This window comes from Tiliqua scincoides, chromosome 4 (assembly GCF_035046505.1).
Source record: "Tiliqua scincoides isolate rTilSci1 chromosome 4, rTilSci1.hap2, whole genome shotgun sequence".
Classification (NCBI taxonomy): Eukaryota; Metazoa; Chordata; class Lepidosauria; order Squamata; family Scincidae; genus Tiliqua; species Tiliqua scincoides.
The window spans coordinates 134,933,227-134,949,841 of NC_089824.1; the positions used below are offsets into that span (position 1 = coordinate 134,933,227).

Below are 16,615 nucleotides of genomic sequence, written 5' to 3' on the forward strand. Positions count from 1 at the left end.
ACAAGATTATAGCTTACTGTGTTAAGTATTTTGTTTCAGGAGTGTGCTGTGCTTTCTAAGCCTATCTGGAGTTTGGACTTGTTTACTGTGAGGCTTGTAACAAAAATTTCTTTGGTGTTTGCACTGCAGTTCTGACTTGTAAAACTCAATAGTGTAGGGGGAATTTTTAATCGCTTTTGACCCCAGCAGTCATAAAAAACTAGTGAAAAGGCGTCTGTTGAATCTATTTTCATATTGCTGGCAAGAATTGTTCTTTTCTGAGGTGGAATAATTCTGAATTCATATTTAAGTTGCTTTCCGGTTGTAAATCTCTCTCCCTTTTTCTATACCTTTCTAATGGTCCTTCCTCATTAATCTGTTCTCACAGATAATCCATGTGTTTGCTTGTATGGGTAAATAATTGCTATTTTGACTGAAGTGTTGCCTTTACTGTAAATAAGTTGGCAAACTAGTTTAGAATTCATAATTTATCTCAATTTATCTCAATGCAAGTGGGGAGGGGATTCAAAGTCACACACACCTTTGCCTCGTGCTCGTGTCTCACTCCATTTTAAGGCAGCCCAAAACATTGCAAAAAAGCTGTGCCTTGCACAGGCACAGGAGTAGCCCTGGACCCATGGAAGAGGCTCTAGAAAATTGTGCACCTTGCGTAGGAACAGTAAAACTCCTTGGAGCCTCTGAGCCATCAAAGAGGCAAGCACAGAAGACTCTGCAAGAATCCATGAGAATCTTGTAGGGAGAGGGGAAACCAAGGGAAAAGCCTCTGTAGCCAGAATGGAGGCAGCAAAGAGGATCACTCTCTCACACGGTAGTAACAGAGGGGGATTGCTTTAAAAAACCCACAGAGCATTTTCCTCCAGCTTGTTTGGTTTGCCTTTCTCAAAGCCAAAAATGAGAAGGAAAACCAGGCACCCTCTGCCGAATTCCATCCTCCTTCAAACTGAGATGCTGCAGGCTCTCCCTGCTGTAGCCTACACAAGCAAAACAGCCCAGCAAGCAAATCTTCCCAGCAAGCCAAAGCATGAGATTTAGGCTACAATCCGATCCACACTTTCCTGGGAGTAAGCCCCATTGAATAGACTGGGACTTACTTCTAAGTAGAATGCAAAAGACTGGATTCTTAAAAGCTCCTGCGAAACAAGTGGGGACAGTTGGCAACAGGGGAGGGCTGACTATGGGGAGTGAGATGTGGTGAGGGGGGAGGTGAGGCGATTGAGAACCTCTGCCTTCCTTTTCTTCCATCCCCAAGTGTCAGCGGTAGTGCTGTTTGCTTAACTGTACGCAGTTTGTGTAACTATGCAATTTGTGTAAAATCACGTGTTTCTGGTTGATTTGGCACAACGCATTTTGGCGCAACACGTTTTTCCCAATCACAGATGTCCAGGGAACAAAACCCTGCGCATAAAAAGTTTCTACGTGTACAGTATCTCTGATTGTGGTGCCAGCCCAGCAGCCTTAAGCCTATCTTCTCCAGTGTAATTTTAAGTACCTAACAGCAAAGGGATCTTCTTGGTCTATCATAGGTGGCTCATATCCCTAATCCTACCCTTATGAATTTGTGAGGATTTGAGAGCATTTATTAGGCCAGGAGTCTCCAAACTTTTTGGCCAGAGGAGTTGGAGTTGGCAACCTTCAGTCTCGAAAGACTATGGTATCGCGCTCTGAAAGGTGGTTCTGGAACAGCATCTAGTTTGGCTGAAAAGGCCGATTCGGGAGTGACAATCCCTTCCACACTGGGAGCAAGTGCAGTCTGTCTCTGGCCTGTCTCCCTGGCTATGGGCCTTCCTTCTTTGCCTCTTAGCCTCAGACTGTTGGCCAAGTGTCTCTTCAAACTGGGAAAGGCCATGTTGCACAGCCTGCCTCCAAGCGGGCCGCTCAGAGGCCAGGGTTTCCCACTTGTTGAGGTCCACTCCTAAGGCCTTCAGATCCCTTTTGCAGATGTCCTTGTATCGCAGCTGTGGTCTACCTGTAGAGCGCTTTCCTTGCACGAGTTCTCCATAGAGGAGATCCTTTGGGATCCGGCCATCATCCATTCTCACAACATGACCGAGCCAACGCAGGCGTCTCTGTTTCAGTAGTGCATACATGCTAGGGATTCCAGCACGTTCCAGGACTGTGTTTGGAACTTTGTCCTGCCAGGTGATGCCGAGAATACGTCGGAGGCAGCGCATGTGGAAAGCATTCAGTTTCCTCTCCTGTTGTGAGCGAAGAGTCCATGACTCACTGCAGTACAGAAGTGTACTCAGGACGCAAGCTCTGTAGACCTGGATCTTGGTATGTTCCGTCACCTGGATCTTGGTATGTTCTTGTTGGACCAGACTCTCTTTGTGAGTCTGGAAAACGTGGTAGCTGCTTTACCGATGCGTTTGTTTAGCTCGGTATCGAGAGAAAGAGTGTCGGAGATCGTTGAGCCAAGGTACACAAAGTCATGGACAACCTCCAGTTCATGCGCAGAGATTGTAATGCAGGGAGGTGAGTCCACATCCTGAACCATGACCTGTGTTTTCTTCAGGCTGATTGTCAGTCCAAAATCTTGGCAGGCCTTGCTAAAACGATCCATGAGCTGCTGGAGATCTTTGGCAGAGTGGGTAGTGATAGCTGCATCGTCGGCAAAGAGGCCAGAGGGCCACATCAAATATCTGGTGTGGTGTTGAGGGCCGGAAAAAAAATTAAATATAAACTTTAAAGATGGAACTAGGAATAGAAATTTATTTGTCATTGTACCCGTGTACACAAGTACAATGAAATTAGGTGCTTTCGTAAGGTAAAACAAGACAAGACCAAAACAAAACAACAATACAAACAACAATACAACAAGGTCAGGCAGACTACATATACAATCACCATATCACTAAACCTCTGTTCAACATATCACTGTACCCCCGCATTCAATCTAGACACTGCACTGGGATAAAAACTGTTCTTTAATTTACTCGTTGTTGTTCTTATCACCTTATAAGAACAGCCCCCCTGGATCAGGCCATAGGCCCATCTAGTCCAGTTTCCTGTATCTCACAGCGGCCCACCAAATGCCCCAGGGAGCACACCAGATAACAAGAGACCTCATCCTGGTGCCCTCCCTTGCTTCTGGCATTCTGACATAGCCCATTTCTAAAATCAGGAGGCTGCACATGCACATCTCTTCTTCCTGATGGCAATAATTCAAAAAACTGGTAACCAGGATGTGAGGGATCTCTCAGAATTTTTGAGATTTTTGACATACACATTATACTGTAAAGCTCCTCCAAAGAAGGAAGAGAACAACCAATAATCCTCTGAGCAGTGGTAATAATCCTCTGGAGCGCTTTTCTCTCCATCACTGCACAACTCGCAAACCAAACACAGACAATAAGATAAAATGCTCTCTATGTAGCTGCGATAAAGAGTTATCAGCAATCTCTCAGACAATTTTTGCCTGCTGAGTCTCAAAAAGTACAATCATTGTTGGGCTTTCTTGACCAGAGCAACAGTGTTTGCACTCCATGTCAAATCCTTCTTCATAATGGTCCCCAGAAACTTACCCTTGTCCACCTGCTCAACACAAACACCCTCAATACACAAGGGCCGAATGTCAGATTTTCTTTTCCAATAGTCCACAATAAACTCCTTAGTCTTATTGATGTTAAAAATAAGGTTATTATTTTTGCACCATAAAGACAACCGTAATACCTCTTTGTGATAGGTGGACTAATCTTCAGAGATGAGCCCCACTAACATGGTGTCATCCGCAAATTTAATGATCTTATTACTAGATAAATATTGGTGCAATCTGAAGTATAGATAGTAAACAATAGTAGACTCAACACACATCCCTGTGGAGTACCCGTATTAAGAATCCTGGCAGAAGAAACAAAGTCCCTTAATCTCACCTTCTGTGTGTGATTTGAAAGAAAATCCAAGATCCACATACAAGTTGGATCTGGAAACCCAAGGTCTTTAAGTTTAGATATCAGTTTGTACAGTATAATTGTGTTAATTGTGGTATAATTGTGCCCCTGGGGGCTGGGGTATAAGAATAGGCCCTCAGTTTGGCTGTACTTGTCGTAAGAGCTACCGGGTACTAAACAGCTACCAGGTAGATGGGACACATTAGCCTGGGAAGGCAGCTCATCTGAGAGAAGGAAAACTCTGATCCCAAACCTCCACTGCCTTGTGGCTACATCCAGTTATGGAAAAGGCTTCAGGAGTCAACCTCGAGGCAAAATCCGGAGCCGGAGTCCCTGAGGCAGTTCATGGCTGAACATGCGACACCGCCGGAACCAACCATATTGGCTTCTGCCTTTCCATTGGACCATTTCAGTGACATGGAGAGGGGGGATTTGCTGCGTGTGTAACAGTCTATCCTCCATATCTACTTTACCCAGGCTTTGCGCACTGGAGAGGACACTGTTCCAGAACCACTATTCAGAGCGTGATACCATAGTCTTCCGAGACTGAAGGATGCCAACAACACAATTGTGTTAAATGCAGAGCTAAAGTCCACAAAGAGCATTCTTACATATGTCCCCCGCTGCTCTAAATGAGTTAAAGCAGTGTGTAAGACGGTGTTTATAGCATCTTCTGTTGATCTATTTGCCCTATATGCAAACTGATATCTATCAAATGAGTCTGGAAGACAGGAGATGATGTACTGTCGAACTAATTGTTCAAAACACTTCATAATAATAGAAGTGAGTGCCACTGGTCTATAATCATTGAGGCTACTTATAGAGGACTTCTTTGGCAATGAAACAGTGGTGGAAGCTTTCAGACACAATGGAACAATAGCTTGGGATAAAGACCAATTAAAAAATCTAGTCAAAACCCCAGCCAACTGGTCTGCACAGTCTTCTACCACCCGGCCGGAAATACGATCAGGTCCGGTGGCCTTCCTTGAGTTTACTGCTTTCAGTGTCTTCGTCACAACATGCTCTCCCACAACAAGGAGGGAGCCATGCTGAGTTGATAACTTCAGTATCAACTTCAGTTTGATTTACCTCAAACCTGGCAAAACGTTATTCAGCTCCTCCGCCAACAGAGCATCTCCATCCATGGGGGCAGCATTTTTTGTTTTATGATTAATAATTTGCTGAACCCCTTGCCACACCTGCCTCCTATTACTAGAAAAGCAATCTTCAATCCTCCTCTTATAATCAGCCTTAGCTTGCCTAATACCCCTCTTCAGATCAGCCCTAGCAATGCTATACTTCAACTCATCACCAGATTTAAAAGCCTTGTTTCTCACATACAGAAGACATCTGACCTCTCTAGTCATCCACAGTTTCTGGTGGATTTATCCACGGATAAATCCGAATACATTTATCTACTGTAACAGTATCTATACAGTGAGTGATATATCTCAAAACCAATGCAGCATACTCCTCTAAAACAGGATGCTCGAAGATATCCCAGTTCGTCTCTTCAAAACAACCCTGCAGCTGTGAAGTGGCCCCCTCAGGCCAATATTTCACAGTCTTGATTATGGTTCCAGCTTGCTTCCTTAAAGGGATATACTCCGGTGCTAACAGCAGAGACATATGATCTGACTGGCCTAAATGAGGTAGTTGCACAACCCTATAGCCATTCTTGATATTAGAATAAAATTTATCCAAAATGTTCAGTCCCCTGGTGGCACACTTTATATGCTGATGAAATTTAGGGAGATTGGCCCGCAAATCAACATTATTAAAATCCCCCGCAATAATGTGTACTGCATCTGGGAACCTATTTTGTTGACTGTTGATGGCATCACTCAGGTAGCCCAGAGCAAAGTCAGCATTTGCATCTGGTGGGATATAAACAGCAGTAATAACTACACTAAACTCTTTTGGGAGGTATATGGGTCTGCATCTAACAGTCATATATTCCAGCTCCACAGAGTAGTGACAAGCAATAATCTTTGTATTCGTACACCAGCTGTTTTTAGTATACACACACAGCCCCTCCTCCTTTGCATTTCCCGGAGTTCTTATTCCTATCAAAACGGTGTACTAAAAAGCCATCTAATTCAATTACTGTATCTGGTACAGCTGAGTGAAGCCAGGTCTCTGATATTAACAACACACAGCAGTCTTTAACAAACTTGCTTGAGGGAAGCCTAAAGATGGAACGAAAAATGGAACTAAAGATTTAAAGATTAGTTAAAGATGGAACTTAGATGAGTGAATAAATGAATGAATGGGCTTATTCATTCAACCTCTCTGGCCCTCAGAACACCATCCAGATGTAATCAGAGCACAGTTCTGGTCATGTTCCGTTGAGTGGGCCAGAGGCTTTCAGGGGACAAGAGGTTGGCTGTGGGCTGGAAAAAGGCTTGCTGTGGGCCACATCAGGCCCCCAGGCCAGGGTTTGGAGACCCCTGTATTAGGCTAATACTAGAAATGGGAAAAAAATCAGTTATTGATTTTAGTTTAGGATTATACTGACAGTAATGAGCGTTTATGCTGGATGTGCTTTTCATGCTGCTTTAAGGTATTTCTGTAAAGCTGATGAGGAACTGACTGCCCTGCCTTTAAGAAACAATCTCTGCTCCTTTAGTTATCTCTTGGCATTTGTTCAAAATCTCATATTAAACATGTGTCATACTTTCTGTTCAATGTGGACATTTCAGCTAGCAACAGCTTAAAACTCAAGAACAGTCAGATTGATCAGTGAAATGTATCCAAGGTGGATAATTGCAAATCACTTCGATTTGTTAACTTGTAAGAAAATATGAATGTTACGGTGTCTGCTCTTGGCAAAAGGGTGAACCCAATCATCTACAGATTATGTATGAACTGTAACATTTTAGTGACTTAGAGCCCAATCCTGGGCTCTGCACCACGGCTTCGTGCTGCCGTGCACTGTTGCAAACATGCCATAAGTCATGTTTGTGAGCCTCACCGCTGGGCTGCTGGCCAGTGCTGCGCTAGCGCCCAGCTAGTGTGGGCTGGGAGCCCAGCCTCCGCCACTCTGCGGTCTCATGGACCGCCAAGCCACGGCATGGTAAGCGGGGGTGGGGAGGAGGTGTTCTGGGGAGGGTAGAGGAGTGCTGGGCAGGAGGCATGCCGGGGGGAAGGGAGCAGGGAGGCAGGTCCAGTAGAGCTCCACTCCACTGAATCCTGCCTGTTTGTGCAGGGCTCAGCGCCCTACACAAGCATCATTACTGCTGACCTTTTGGTCGGCGGTAAAGTGAGTAGCCCCATTGCGGGGCTGCTTCTGTTACCCGGGAGAAGGGGATGAAAGTCCCCTTCTCCCAAGTTGCTGCCTGTGGTAGCCCAGGGCGTGCAGGATCCAGAGGCAGCTGTTCTCACTGCCCCGAAGCTGGGCGCTCCAGGCAGCTCAGGATTGGGCTGTTAATTGTTTATTAGTTTCCTGTTCTTGCTAACCTACTTAATATTTTGACATGTCATCCACACATTAGGGTTGAATTTCACATTCTACTAGCTAACATGTTTCGTCTGCTAGTTAATCTGCTAGTTGATGAAAATACTTAAATGAGTTGTTCTGGGGTCGGGGGGGGGAGTGCTTAGTGCCTGCCATTTGGATTTCATTTACAAAATATTTTAACATCTTGGTAATAATTAAACCATTTCTGACCACCATTGCATATACACTACAGGGACCAAATGTGTACACCTGTGGGCCGGGCAAAAATAGGTTAAAATATGAATATAGTGTATAGCAGTGGTTCTCACACATTTAGCACCAGGACCCACTTTTTAAAATGAGAATTTGTCAGGACCCACCAGAAGTGATGTCATGACCTGAAGTGACATCCTCAAGGAGAAAATTTTTTAAGTGTCCTGGGCTGCAAACCTACCCACACTTACCCAGGAGTAAGTCCCATTTACTATCATTGTTAAAAGAATATGCATAGTAACTTGTTAAAAGTTAAAACATTTCCCCAAATGCAGTGACATACCATGGGAGCATCAAGTCTAATATACTAAAAATAAAATACTGAAATGAATGGGGACCCACCTGAAATTGGCTTGCAACTCACCTAGTGGGTCCTGACCCACAGCTTGAGAAACACTAGTGCATAGTCAAGGGGTGACAAAATACTTGGTTGCATGACCTTTAAGTTAATTTATGGAACTGTTTCAAATACAAGTTTCACAATAGAGAAAATTTAACTGCTATGTATTATGATACTCAACCTGTGTGTATCTACCTCAGATTGTTAGAGACAGACAGTAAATCGCTGCGATCAGTAAATGGGTCAAGAAGAAACAGTGGCTCTTCGCTTGTGTCTAGCTCATCAGCTTCTAGCAACCTCAGCCATCTTGAAGAAGACTCCTGGATCCTTTGGGGGAGGATTGTAAATGAGTGGGATGACGTGCGCAAGAAGAAAGAGAAGCAAGTTAAGGTCTGACTGGTAGCGATCAATCTCTTGTATTAGTTGGTTCAATATATGCATTAGAAATGGTTACTTTTAATAATCTGGCCGATGGAAGTTACTTTTCTTGAAGCTTGAACATCCAAATTATCCAGGTAAATTTAAGCTCTTGGCTTAATGCTTATAGATCCAATAGTGTGTACTGTGACCTCTAATTTCTCTTTATTGCTGTCTTTTAGTTTCCTTTAATTGGAGAAAGGTATTGTATGTCACTTTTTGTAGTAGTCTTTGGAGCTGACAGATGTCCCAATGACAATAATGTTCCTCTACAACCCTTCCAGTCAACATGTCTATAAGGTTTATTGGTCAATTTTCTAAGCTGCTATCAGCTATATCAAAACAATGGCCAATAAGGTCTGCATGGAAGTCTAGCTGTGTACAACACATTCCCATTGTGCACTACAGTGATCATAGAGTACAGTAGGTCTTTTCACTTGACTTTACATAAATGTGGCACAGGCCTCAGATTGGAATGCAGCACCTTCCTCCAGATTTCACCTCTTCCTTTATACAGGCGGTTTAAGAACAAAATGTGGAGCATGCTGCAATCACCTTATAAGGCCTTTAAATGTCACTTCCGGTTTTCCCATAAAACTGGAAGTTACCTTCTAAGGCCTCTCAAAGAACAGTCTCCAGAGGCGATTGGAGTGCCGTTCCGGTTGCCTTCAGAGGCATCGGATTGAGCCAGGCTTGGCTCAGTATGGGTCAGGGGACCTGTGATGATACAAATCCATAAATAAGAAGGCCCAACCTGTAGATGAAAACAGGTCAAGAAATAATAGTTTGATGTAGTTTTGCAAACCATGGTTTCTCTTAAATATAAATAAAAGTTGCATCTGTATTGAGTAAACCTGCTAAAAGCAGTTTGCTCAGCTCTCTACTTGGAAGGTCTTCCTGAGATCTCTGTATGCAAACCCTCCAGGTAGGATGAGGGCTTAGTTCAACAAGCCAAGCCATAGTTTCACTGGACGTTTGGTTTCTTACCTAGGGGTGCAGCAATAATCAGAGAAAATTGTGGTTGTGTTATATCTACACTGAACTAATCATTCAGACTTTCTTCACTGTGTCACTTTATGTTCTGTCATCTCAAAAGGTACAAGTATATACCCTTTCCTATTCTATCAGGGAAAAAATTGCTCATCAGTTCTGTTTTTTTTAATCCTTTAGGAACTTGTTCGAAAAGGAGTACCCCATCATTTCCGGGCAATAGTTTGGCAACTTTTATGTGCAGCGCAAAGTATGCCAATTAAGGACCAATATTCAGAACTTTTGAAAATGACTTCACCTTCTGAAAGGCTTATAAGAAGGGATATTGCTAGAACATATCCTGAACATGACTTTTTTAAAGAAAAAGACAGTCTTGGGCAGGAAGTTTTATTTAATGTAATGAAGGTAAGTGAGCTGCTCATATCTCTTTAATTTACTATTGTGAATTTTTATATGCTACTTTTAAACAAGAAAGTTCACAAAATGGTTTATATTGCCATCGGGGCTCACAATCTTAAAAAAAGAAAAGGCACCAGCAAACTGCCACTGGAAAATATGCTATATGGGAATAAATATGAACAATTGCTCCCTCCCTGCTAAGTACCAGAGAGAAATTAAGTCCTTAAACGATGCCTCTTTAAGCCAGTTAGCAGGGGGCAACATGCCTGAGTAGAGGGGGAGCAGGGGGAAAATCCTAGGGGGCTGGATTTCCAGGGGGCTGGACCATGACAAAACATACAGTACAAAGCAAATTTATTACAAATAAATTTTGGTATGTCACTCTCAGCATAACCAGGGCTGCATTTCCACTACAGCTTCAATCCACTTTCAGTGTACTTCTGTTCCCCCAATGCATTCTGGAGACTGTACTTTGTTAAAGGTAGCTCTAACAGCTCTCAGATTTTAATACCTAATTTAACTTGTTGCTCGAGTCTTTAAGCACTGGTCAAAAACACATTATATAATCCAATCCCACAAACTACTAGACTAAATGAAGTTCCCTGAATGCACTGGGTGAATAGAAGTGAATTGAAAATAGGTTAATGCTGTAGTGAAAGTGTGGCCCAGGTCTTCTCCATAAGCAACAACATGTATTAGTACAATTCAAACATGGGAAAGTGAAACTGAAACACCTGGCCTGAAACACATTCAGACCAGAACTATTAGGTTCCAGTAGTAAGCCATCCAGAGAATTCCTAGGCCCTAGTATTAAGCTCCACCTCTCCTTCTAGTTCAGTATGTGCCTAGAACACGTGGCATTGGATTGTCTACCTGTGTTTTGGTGTCGTTTGAAGGTGAAATTTACAGTATGGAGTACCAATATAAGTTTGGAGCACAGAAAAGAGGGGAAAAAATTAAAGGCCAGACAGGTTGATTTTACCAGGGCTTGGTTTCAAAATCATCGCATAGTAACGAGGGAGATAGTGGTTGCCAGTCCTTGAATTCCTGTGCATAATTAGAAAAAGAAAACAAGGAGAAATACTGCTGAGGTAGAAATAAATGCAACAGTGCAACTCAAAGTAAGGAAACTTATTCCATTCTGAAATACTTTCATTTAGTTGCAGACTTACTCAAGTCATTGTAGGCACTCACCTTTAAGTCGACCCCACAGATAAGTCGAGGGCAGATTTTGAGCCAACAATCATGGAATTTTCTGTGACCCTCAGATAAGTCAGGGGTTAAACTTAGGGGGGTGTCTGACTATAGTTTTGTCTGATTTTACCTGAGGCCAGATCCTGAAAAATAACCTACCAGTAATTGTTACCTAAGAACTGTAAAGTCTCTAATTTATTAGAAACATAGTAAAAGATCATAAGATACATTTTTATTCTTTTTTAAATTCTGGTCTTCACCACCTTTTTGTAAACACTATCAGAGCAAGTGCACTGCAAACTACATACCAGTAAAGCAGTGGTTCCCAACCTGGTATTAACGTACTCGCAGGGACACTCAACAGGACCTTTAGGGATACTGGAAAAATATTATTATTAATTATTAACAGTATTTATATACCGCTTTTCAACTAAAAGTTCACAAAGCGGTTTACAGAGAAAAATCAATTAACTAATGGCTCCCTGTCCCAAAAGGGCTCACAATCTAAAAAGATGCAAAAAGAACACCAGCAGACAGCCACTCGAACAGACACTGCTGTGGTGAGGTGGGCCAGTTACTCTCCCCCTGCTGAATAAAAGAGGAGCACCCACTTGAAAAAGTGCCTCTTACTGAATTAGCAGGGGACAAGAATGAAATAATGGCAGAAAAAGGCAGGTCATGCTACGGAATGCCTTGCAAGGACCAGCAAGGCAGGAAGGGAGGTAGCTAGTTGGCTGTGAAAGCCCCACCAATACCTAGTTTTTGGTCATCAATTCATGTATGAACCAGTGATTGAAAACCAGCACAGCAAAAAAACTGAAACATAATATGGAAAGTGATCAATCACCCAGAATTTCTCAGCACACTTCTGGTGTAAAACAGTGCAAAGGCAGAGTCTTCTGTTCTTCAAACAGATGAAAAGAGAACACTGTGATAAATACATGAAGTCTGGGTTTTCATATGGAGATGAGGGCTTGTATTATTAATTACAAACATTTTGCTAATATGAAGGGTACAATTTATGGAAATGGGCTGCCAAGGGATATGCAAGTGAAAAAGGTTGGGAACCACTGCAGGAGATCCATGAATCAAATCCACCTTTAAGGTGCCTGGTGTGTTAAGCCAGAAGCTCTACATACAACATACAGCCCATAACACATAATTGGGAGTGTGCAATTCAGTTCACAGCAGAGAGATGCAGCTGCATATATTTGCAACCCTTTTTACTCAGAAGTAGACCCACTGCTTTCCATGGGAGTTATTCTTAAGTAATGGTGCATTGAATTGTAGCCTGGGACGTTGCTTCAAATGGAAAGGGGATCCCATCCTGGTGTTGAAAAAAAAGACCTCTGCCAAATGCAAAGCCTTTTCAAAAGACAGCAGCAAAAGGGAACTGAGGAGAATAAAAGGTTAAGGTTGACTGGAATTTCTCAGGAAAGTTACGATAGAAACAAATGAGCCTGCTTGAGCAAGAACAGAAACTTTTCAGAGTCCTTCACTCTGGTGCCTGCCTGAGCTTAGCGGAGAAAGGAAACTGTTCAGAGTTGAAAGGCTCTGCCCTCTGACCCAGAGATCAGGCCTATACGGTATCTACGGTAAGTTAAAACTGTCAAAAACTTGTTTTAAAAATGTAAAACATCTGGTTTGTAGGAAAACTTAGGAAGGGGGCCCCGATCAAACATCTTGCCCCAGGTCCAGTGTCGGCTCTCAGCAGCCCTGGGGGGCAATATCAAGTGCTTACCAAGTGTTGCATTTAGCTGTGATGCCCAAGTAACCTTTCTATATTTGGAGGGGATGTATCTCCAAGTTTCAGTTTTTGAGAATGAGCAGGAAAAGATGACACACTATTTTATTAACTTGCATTCCACTCATGGTAAAGGAAACAATAGGACTCTTTTCACTGACAGTGTTATGGTACTGACAGCAGTATTTGCTTTAGGTTAGTGAATTGAACAAATGTTTTCATATGCTAGTGGTTGTCTTAGGCACAATTTCCATTGCTTGCTTAATTCATGGGAGTGATCTCAGTCTGTGTGGTGCATGAGCCAGGAGCTCACACATCTCGGTTGCATTGATTTTTGCAATCTGTATGGTGTATCTTAGAACTTGGGAGGTAGAATACAGGACTGCTGCCAAGATCCATGACCTTCTGACTTGCGTATTTTATGATTTATGCAGCTAAGAGGTTTTCATCAGTGAAGTGTTGGACTGTAATATATGAATATGCCCTTAGGAGTTACTTGTTTCCAATGCCTTGGGAATTTTTAGAGCTTATGATATCAGAGGAAGAACTAGTCTATTGTTGCAAGTTCAGCACATCTGCTATAGACATTTGAGTCGGCCAAGAGAATGAGCTCATGTAAACTGTCAATGGACTTGACTCCATTAAAATGCACTCAGACATTCCCTACTGATAGTTTCCTTTAAAATAGAATCATGGCATCCAGACGGTAGTAAATCCATTAAGCATCCATAATCAGACCTCTGATTTGCTACATGCTTTCTAAAAACTTTTTGTAGAAGCTAGTGGTAACTTTAAATACTGAATATGTGAGTAAACTAGTGAAACCAGGGGTAGTAGGATACTTCTGGAATTTTTCTTTCTGTTGTGGTGAAGTGTGTGTAACAGTTGCCTAATCAAGGACAGCCCTGGCTCAAATTAATTTGCTGATTTGGGAATGGGTAATGGATCAGTTACAGTTCACATTAAACTGAGGGCGCAATCCTGTTTGTTCCCTTACTTTGAGACTGAATTGCAGCTGCATCAGTGCTGGAAAGTTGAAAGGACTAGGCCCTAAGCTTCACCCTAGTGAGCTAGTTCTTATTAGTATTGTTAGTAGTAGTAGTAGTAGTAGTATTGGTATTTACCACTTTTCAAGAAAAAAAGTTCACAAAGCAGTTTACAGAGAAAAATCAAATAACTAATGGTTCCCTGTCCCAAAAGGACTCACAATCTAAAAAAGAAGCAAAAGAACACCAGCAGACAGCCACTAGAAAAGACACTGCTGGGGTGAGGAGGGCCAGTTACTTTCCCCCTGCTAAAAGAGGACACCCACTTGAAAAAGTGAGTCTTACCCTAATTAGCAGGGTTAATTCTTCTAGTTCCTAGAGTGCTCTTCACTTTGGGCAGAGGAACAGATAACAGTAGTGCATGTTGCTTAGTTAGGATATACTGAAGGCTTTAATAGAACAGGTCACTGATTTTCACTTTATGGAAGTAGTCAGTAATGTACTTTTTTTTGTCTTCTAAAAAGTAATTCAGTATTCATGTCTGTGGTGTAAATTTTTTAATTTCTTTGTTATGGGTTCCTCTACGTGGCCAGCACTTGTATACATCCCCAATCAATATTTGAAGTTGGTATCTCAAAATTGCTTTGACAAATATTTAATGGCACCAAGTAGGAGTTCAGTTTCTTTGAAAGGGTATGGAAGATTCCAAAGCTTCAGATAAGCTTATTCAATCCTTTTCACTTATTACCAGCATCACATGTTGAAGATCTATCAGATGGAACTGTTTTTCCCCCTTAAGATGCCCTAAAGAGAAAGTATGCATCACATTCCACCTTTCTTGATTTTCTGCATAATTCCCATCACCTGCATTTGTGACCTAACAGCAAGCTCATGCTGGGGTGGGGAAGAACATTAGGCATAATTCCAGGCAGCTATGTGCTTCTTTATTCTTTTTCTCTGTCCTCTTTTATATGTCCAACTTATCTTCAGCCTTATTGCGTATAGCCCCTACTTTTCTCTGCTGCTTACTGGAACAGTTACTTTCTCCATTTTGGTCAGTTCTTCCTTTGATTTTGGTTCTTCACTTGACATGAGAACTGAAGGTTAGAGCCATATTCCTGTCTACTCCTTCTATCTGCCTTCCTAACCTTTTGCCAGTTTTTGTGATATCACATTTGCTCAGCTAGTAAGTAGGAAGAGTACAGACTATTAACAGCAGTTTACATATACTTCTCTCTTTGTCCTATTTAAAGCTTTGTTAGATTAAGCATCCTTGCCTGTATCAAATTATACTAAATGCTTTGAAAGAAAATCTGGGCCCAGAAAAGCTTGATTTTGTTAGAATAAATGCATTCACAATGCATTTAGGGGTGATTCTGGGAGAACAAAGGAACCTCTGCGTGACCCAAAAGTAGGATTTTCAGTCCTAAGAACAGCTCTATAGACTTGGAAACCATATGGTTTGGCTGCAGAAATATAAAAATGTACTTGTGGTACACCAAAAGGATTTTGGTGCTAAGGGGCTTTAAATTTGGACCCAGGTATCCTCTGACTTCCGTAGTGAGTCAAATCCATGGATGCCGGACCTGTGGATACTGCGGGTCCACTATATACACATACTCCTGTTTGGAGGAAGAAGCTGATATTCCTTGCTGTTTGTGAAAGCAGATTTGCTGGCAACTTCACAGTTCAATTTCTTACTGTGTGTTTGTTTTCTAGGCATACTCTTTAGTGGATCGTGAGGTTGGCTACTGCCAGGGAAGTGCTTTTATTGTTGGTTTGCTCCTTATGCAGGTAAGAAAATATTAGTGTGTGTGTAGTTCTTGGGATTCTACTTTGTTAAAGAGAGCATAGAATAATAATTAAAAAGCAGCAAAACTATGAATTGGGATTTTTCTTCTGTAATAACATAACTGGTCTTTATAACTGATATGGTATGTATCTTTCGAATTTAGTAATATCTAAGCTGCTTGAATCTTAACTCCAGGGCTTAATTGGAGCTACATCTAAGCCCTGCTCCTTCTTTCTATTGTAGAACTCTGCATTAGACTATAAATGGAATAGTAATGTATATTCCCTTTTTGTTAAAAGAGAAAACTCTAGTCACTGCTGGTTACTCTTTTAAGCTCAACTATGTATTTTTCAGGGCTGTTCTGGCATGCAGTAATAGATGCTAGCTATTCTGTAGGGCAAAGTCTGTTAATGAAACTAAACATCCTTCAGCTAAGTAGCCAAGTCTCTGACTTAAATAGAAAAACCTGCTCTCAGAACTTAAATTTTGTCAGGACTTACCAGAGTTAGGAGTCAGTGTTTCAGAATCTGAATTTATTTGTGGATCATCAATGTCTAATATCTTGCATTAGCTGGGAGAGTATTTTTCAGTGTGTTGATGAGCTAGGAATGGCTCTTGAGATCAGGAGTTTCTTTCTCTTGTTCTGCTTAGTAGCCACAGCCAACATAGGGTGGGTGGGTTGCTTCCAGGAAGGACTGAGACCCAATAGTTTTTGTTATATTAATTTAAGACAAAGCCGTAAGTACATATTTTAAAACCAGATTATAGTAAGTGGTTAAGATTCAGCAGCTTCCCCCTCCCCAAGTACGTTTGTATTACTCCTAGCAATAAGACTGTGCTTTCCTTCAAAACAGATGCCAGAGGAGGAGGCATTTTGTGTGTTTGTTAAATTAATGCAAGACTATCGACTTCGAGAACTCTTTAAACCCAGTATGGCTGAGCTGGGTCTTTGTATGTATCAATTTGAATGCATGATACAGGTATATCTTATTCCTTGTATGTTGTGTAACTAAAGACTGATTTGTCTTTTTTGTCTCTTTTCTAAGCAATGAACAGGGAAAATAAACTGGACCAGACAAACTGGAAGGCCATAATGATGGACCTGCAAAAGGAGATAAATATTATGTGCAGAGGAATGGCCACAGTATAGGAAA

At 41.9% G+C, this 16,615-nt stretch overlaps 1 protein-coding gene across 4 annotated transcripts in view; it reads left to right on the top strand.

The window, feature by feature from the left end:
- EVI5 (ecotropic viral integration site 5) overlaps positions 1-16,615 on the top strand; it is a 92,314-nt gene that overhangs the window by 23,420 nt on the left and 52,279 nt on the right. For all 4 annotated transcript variants that reach the window (XR_010794438.1, XR_010794437.1, XM_066626622.1 and 1 more), the window contains exons 3-6: positions 8,140-8,329; positions 9,527-9,751; positions 15,389-15,463; positions 16,316-16,441. Coding sequence is in view for 2 of the 4 variants with exons in the window: in XM_066626622.1 (XP_066482719.1) it covers positions 8,140-8,329; positions 9,527-9,751; positions 15,389-15,463; positions 16,316-16,441 (616 nt within the window). In the remaining 2 variants the exon portion in view is untranslated. The remainder of the gene's footprint in view (positions 1-8,139; positions 8,330-9,526; positions 9,752-15,388; positions 15,464-16,315; positions 16,442-16,615) is intronic.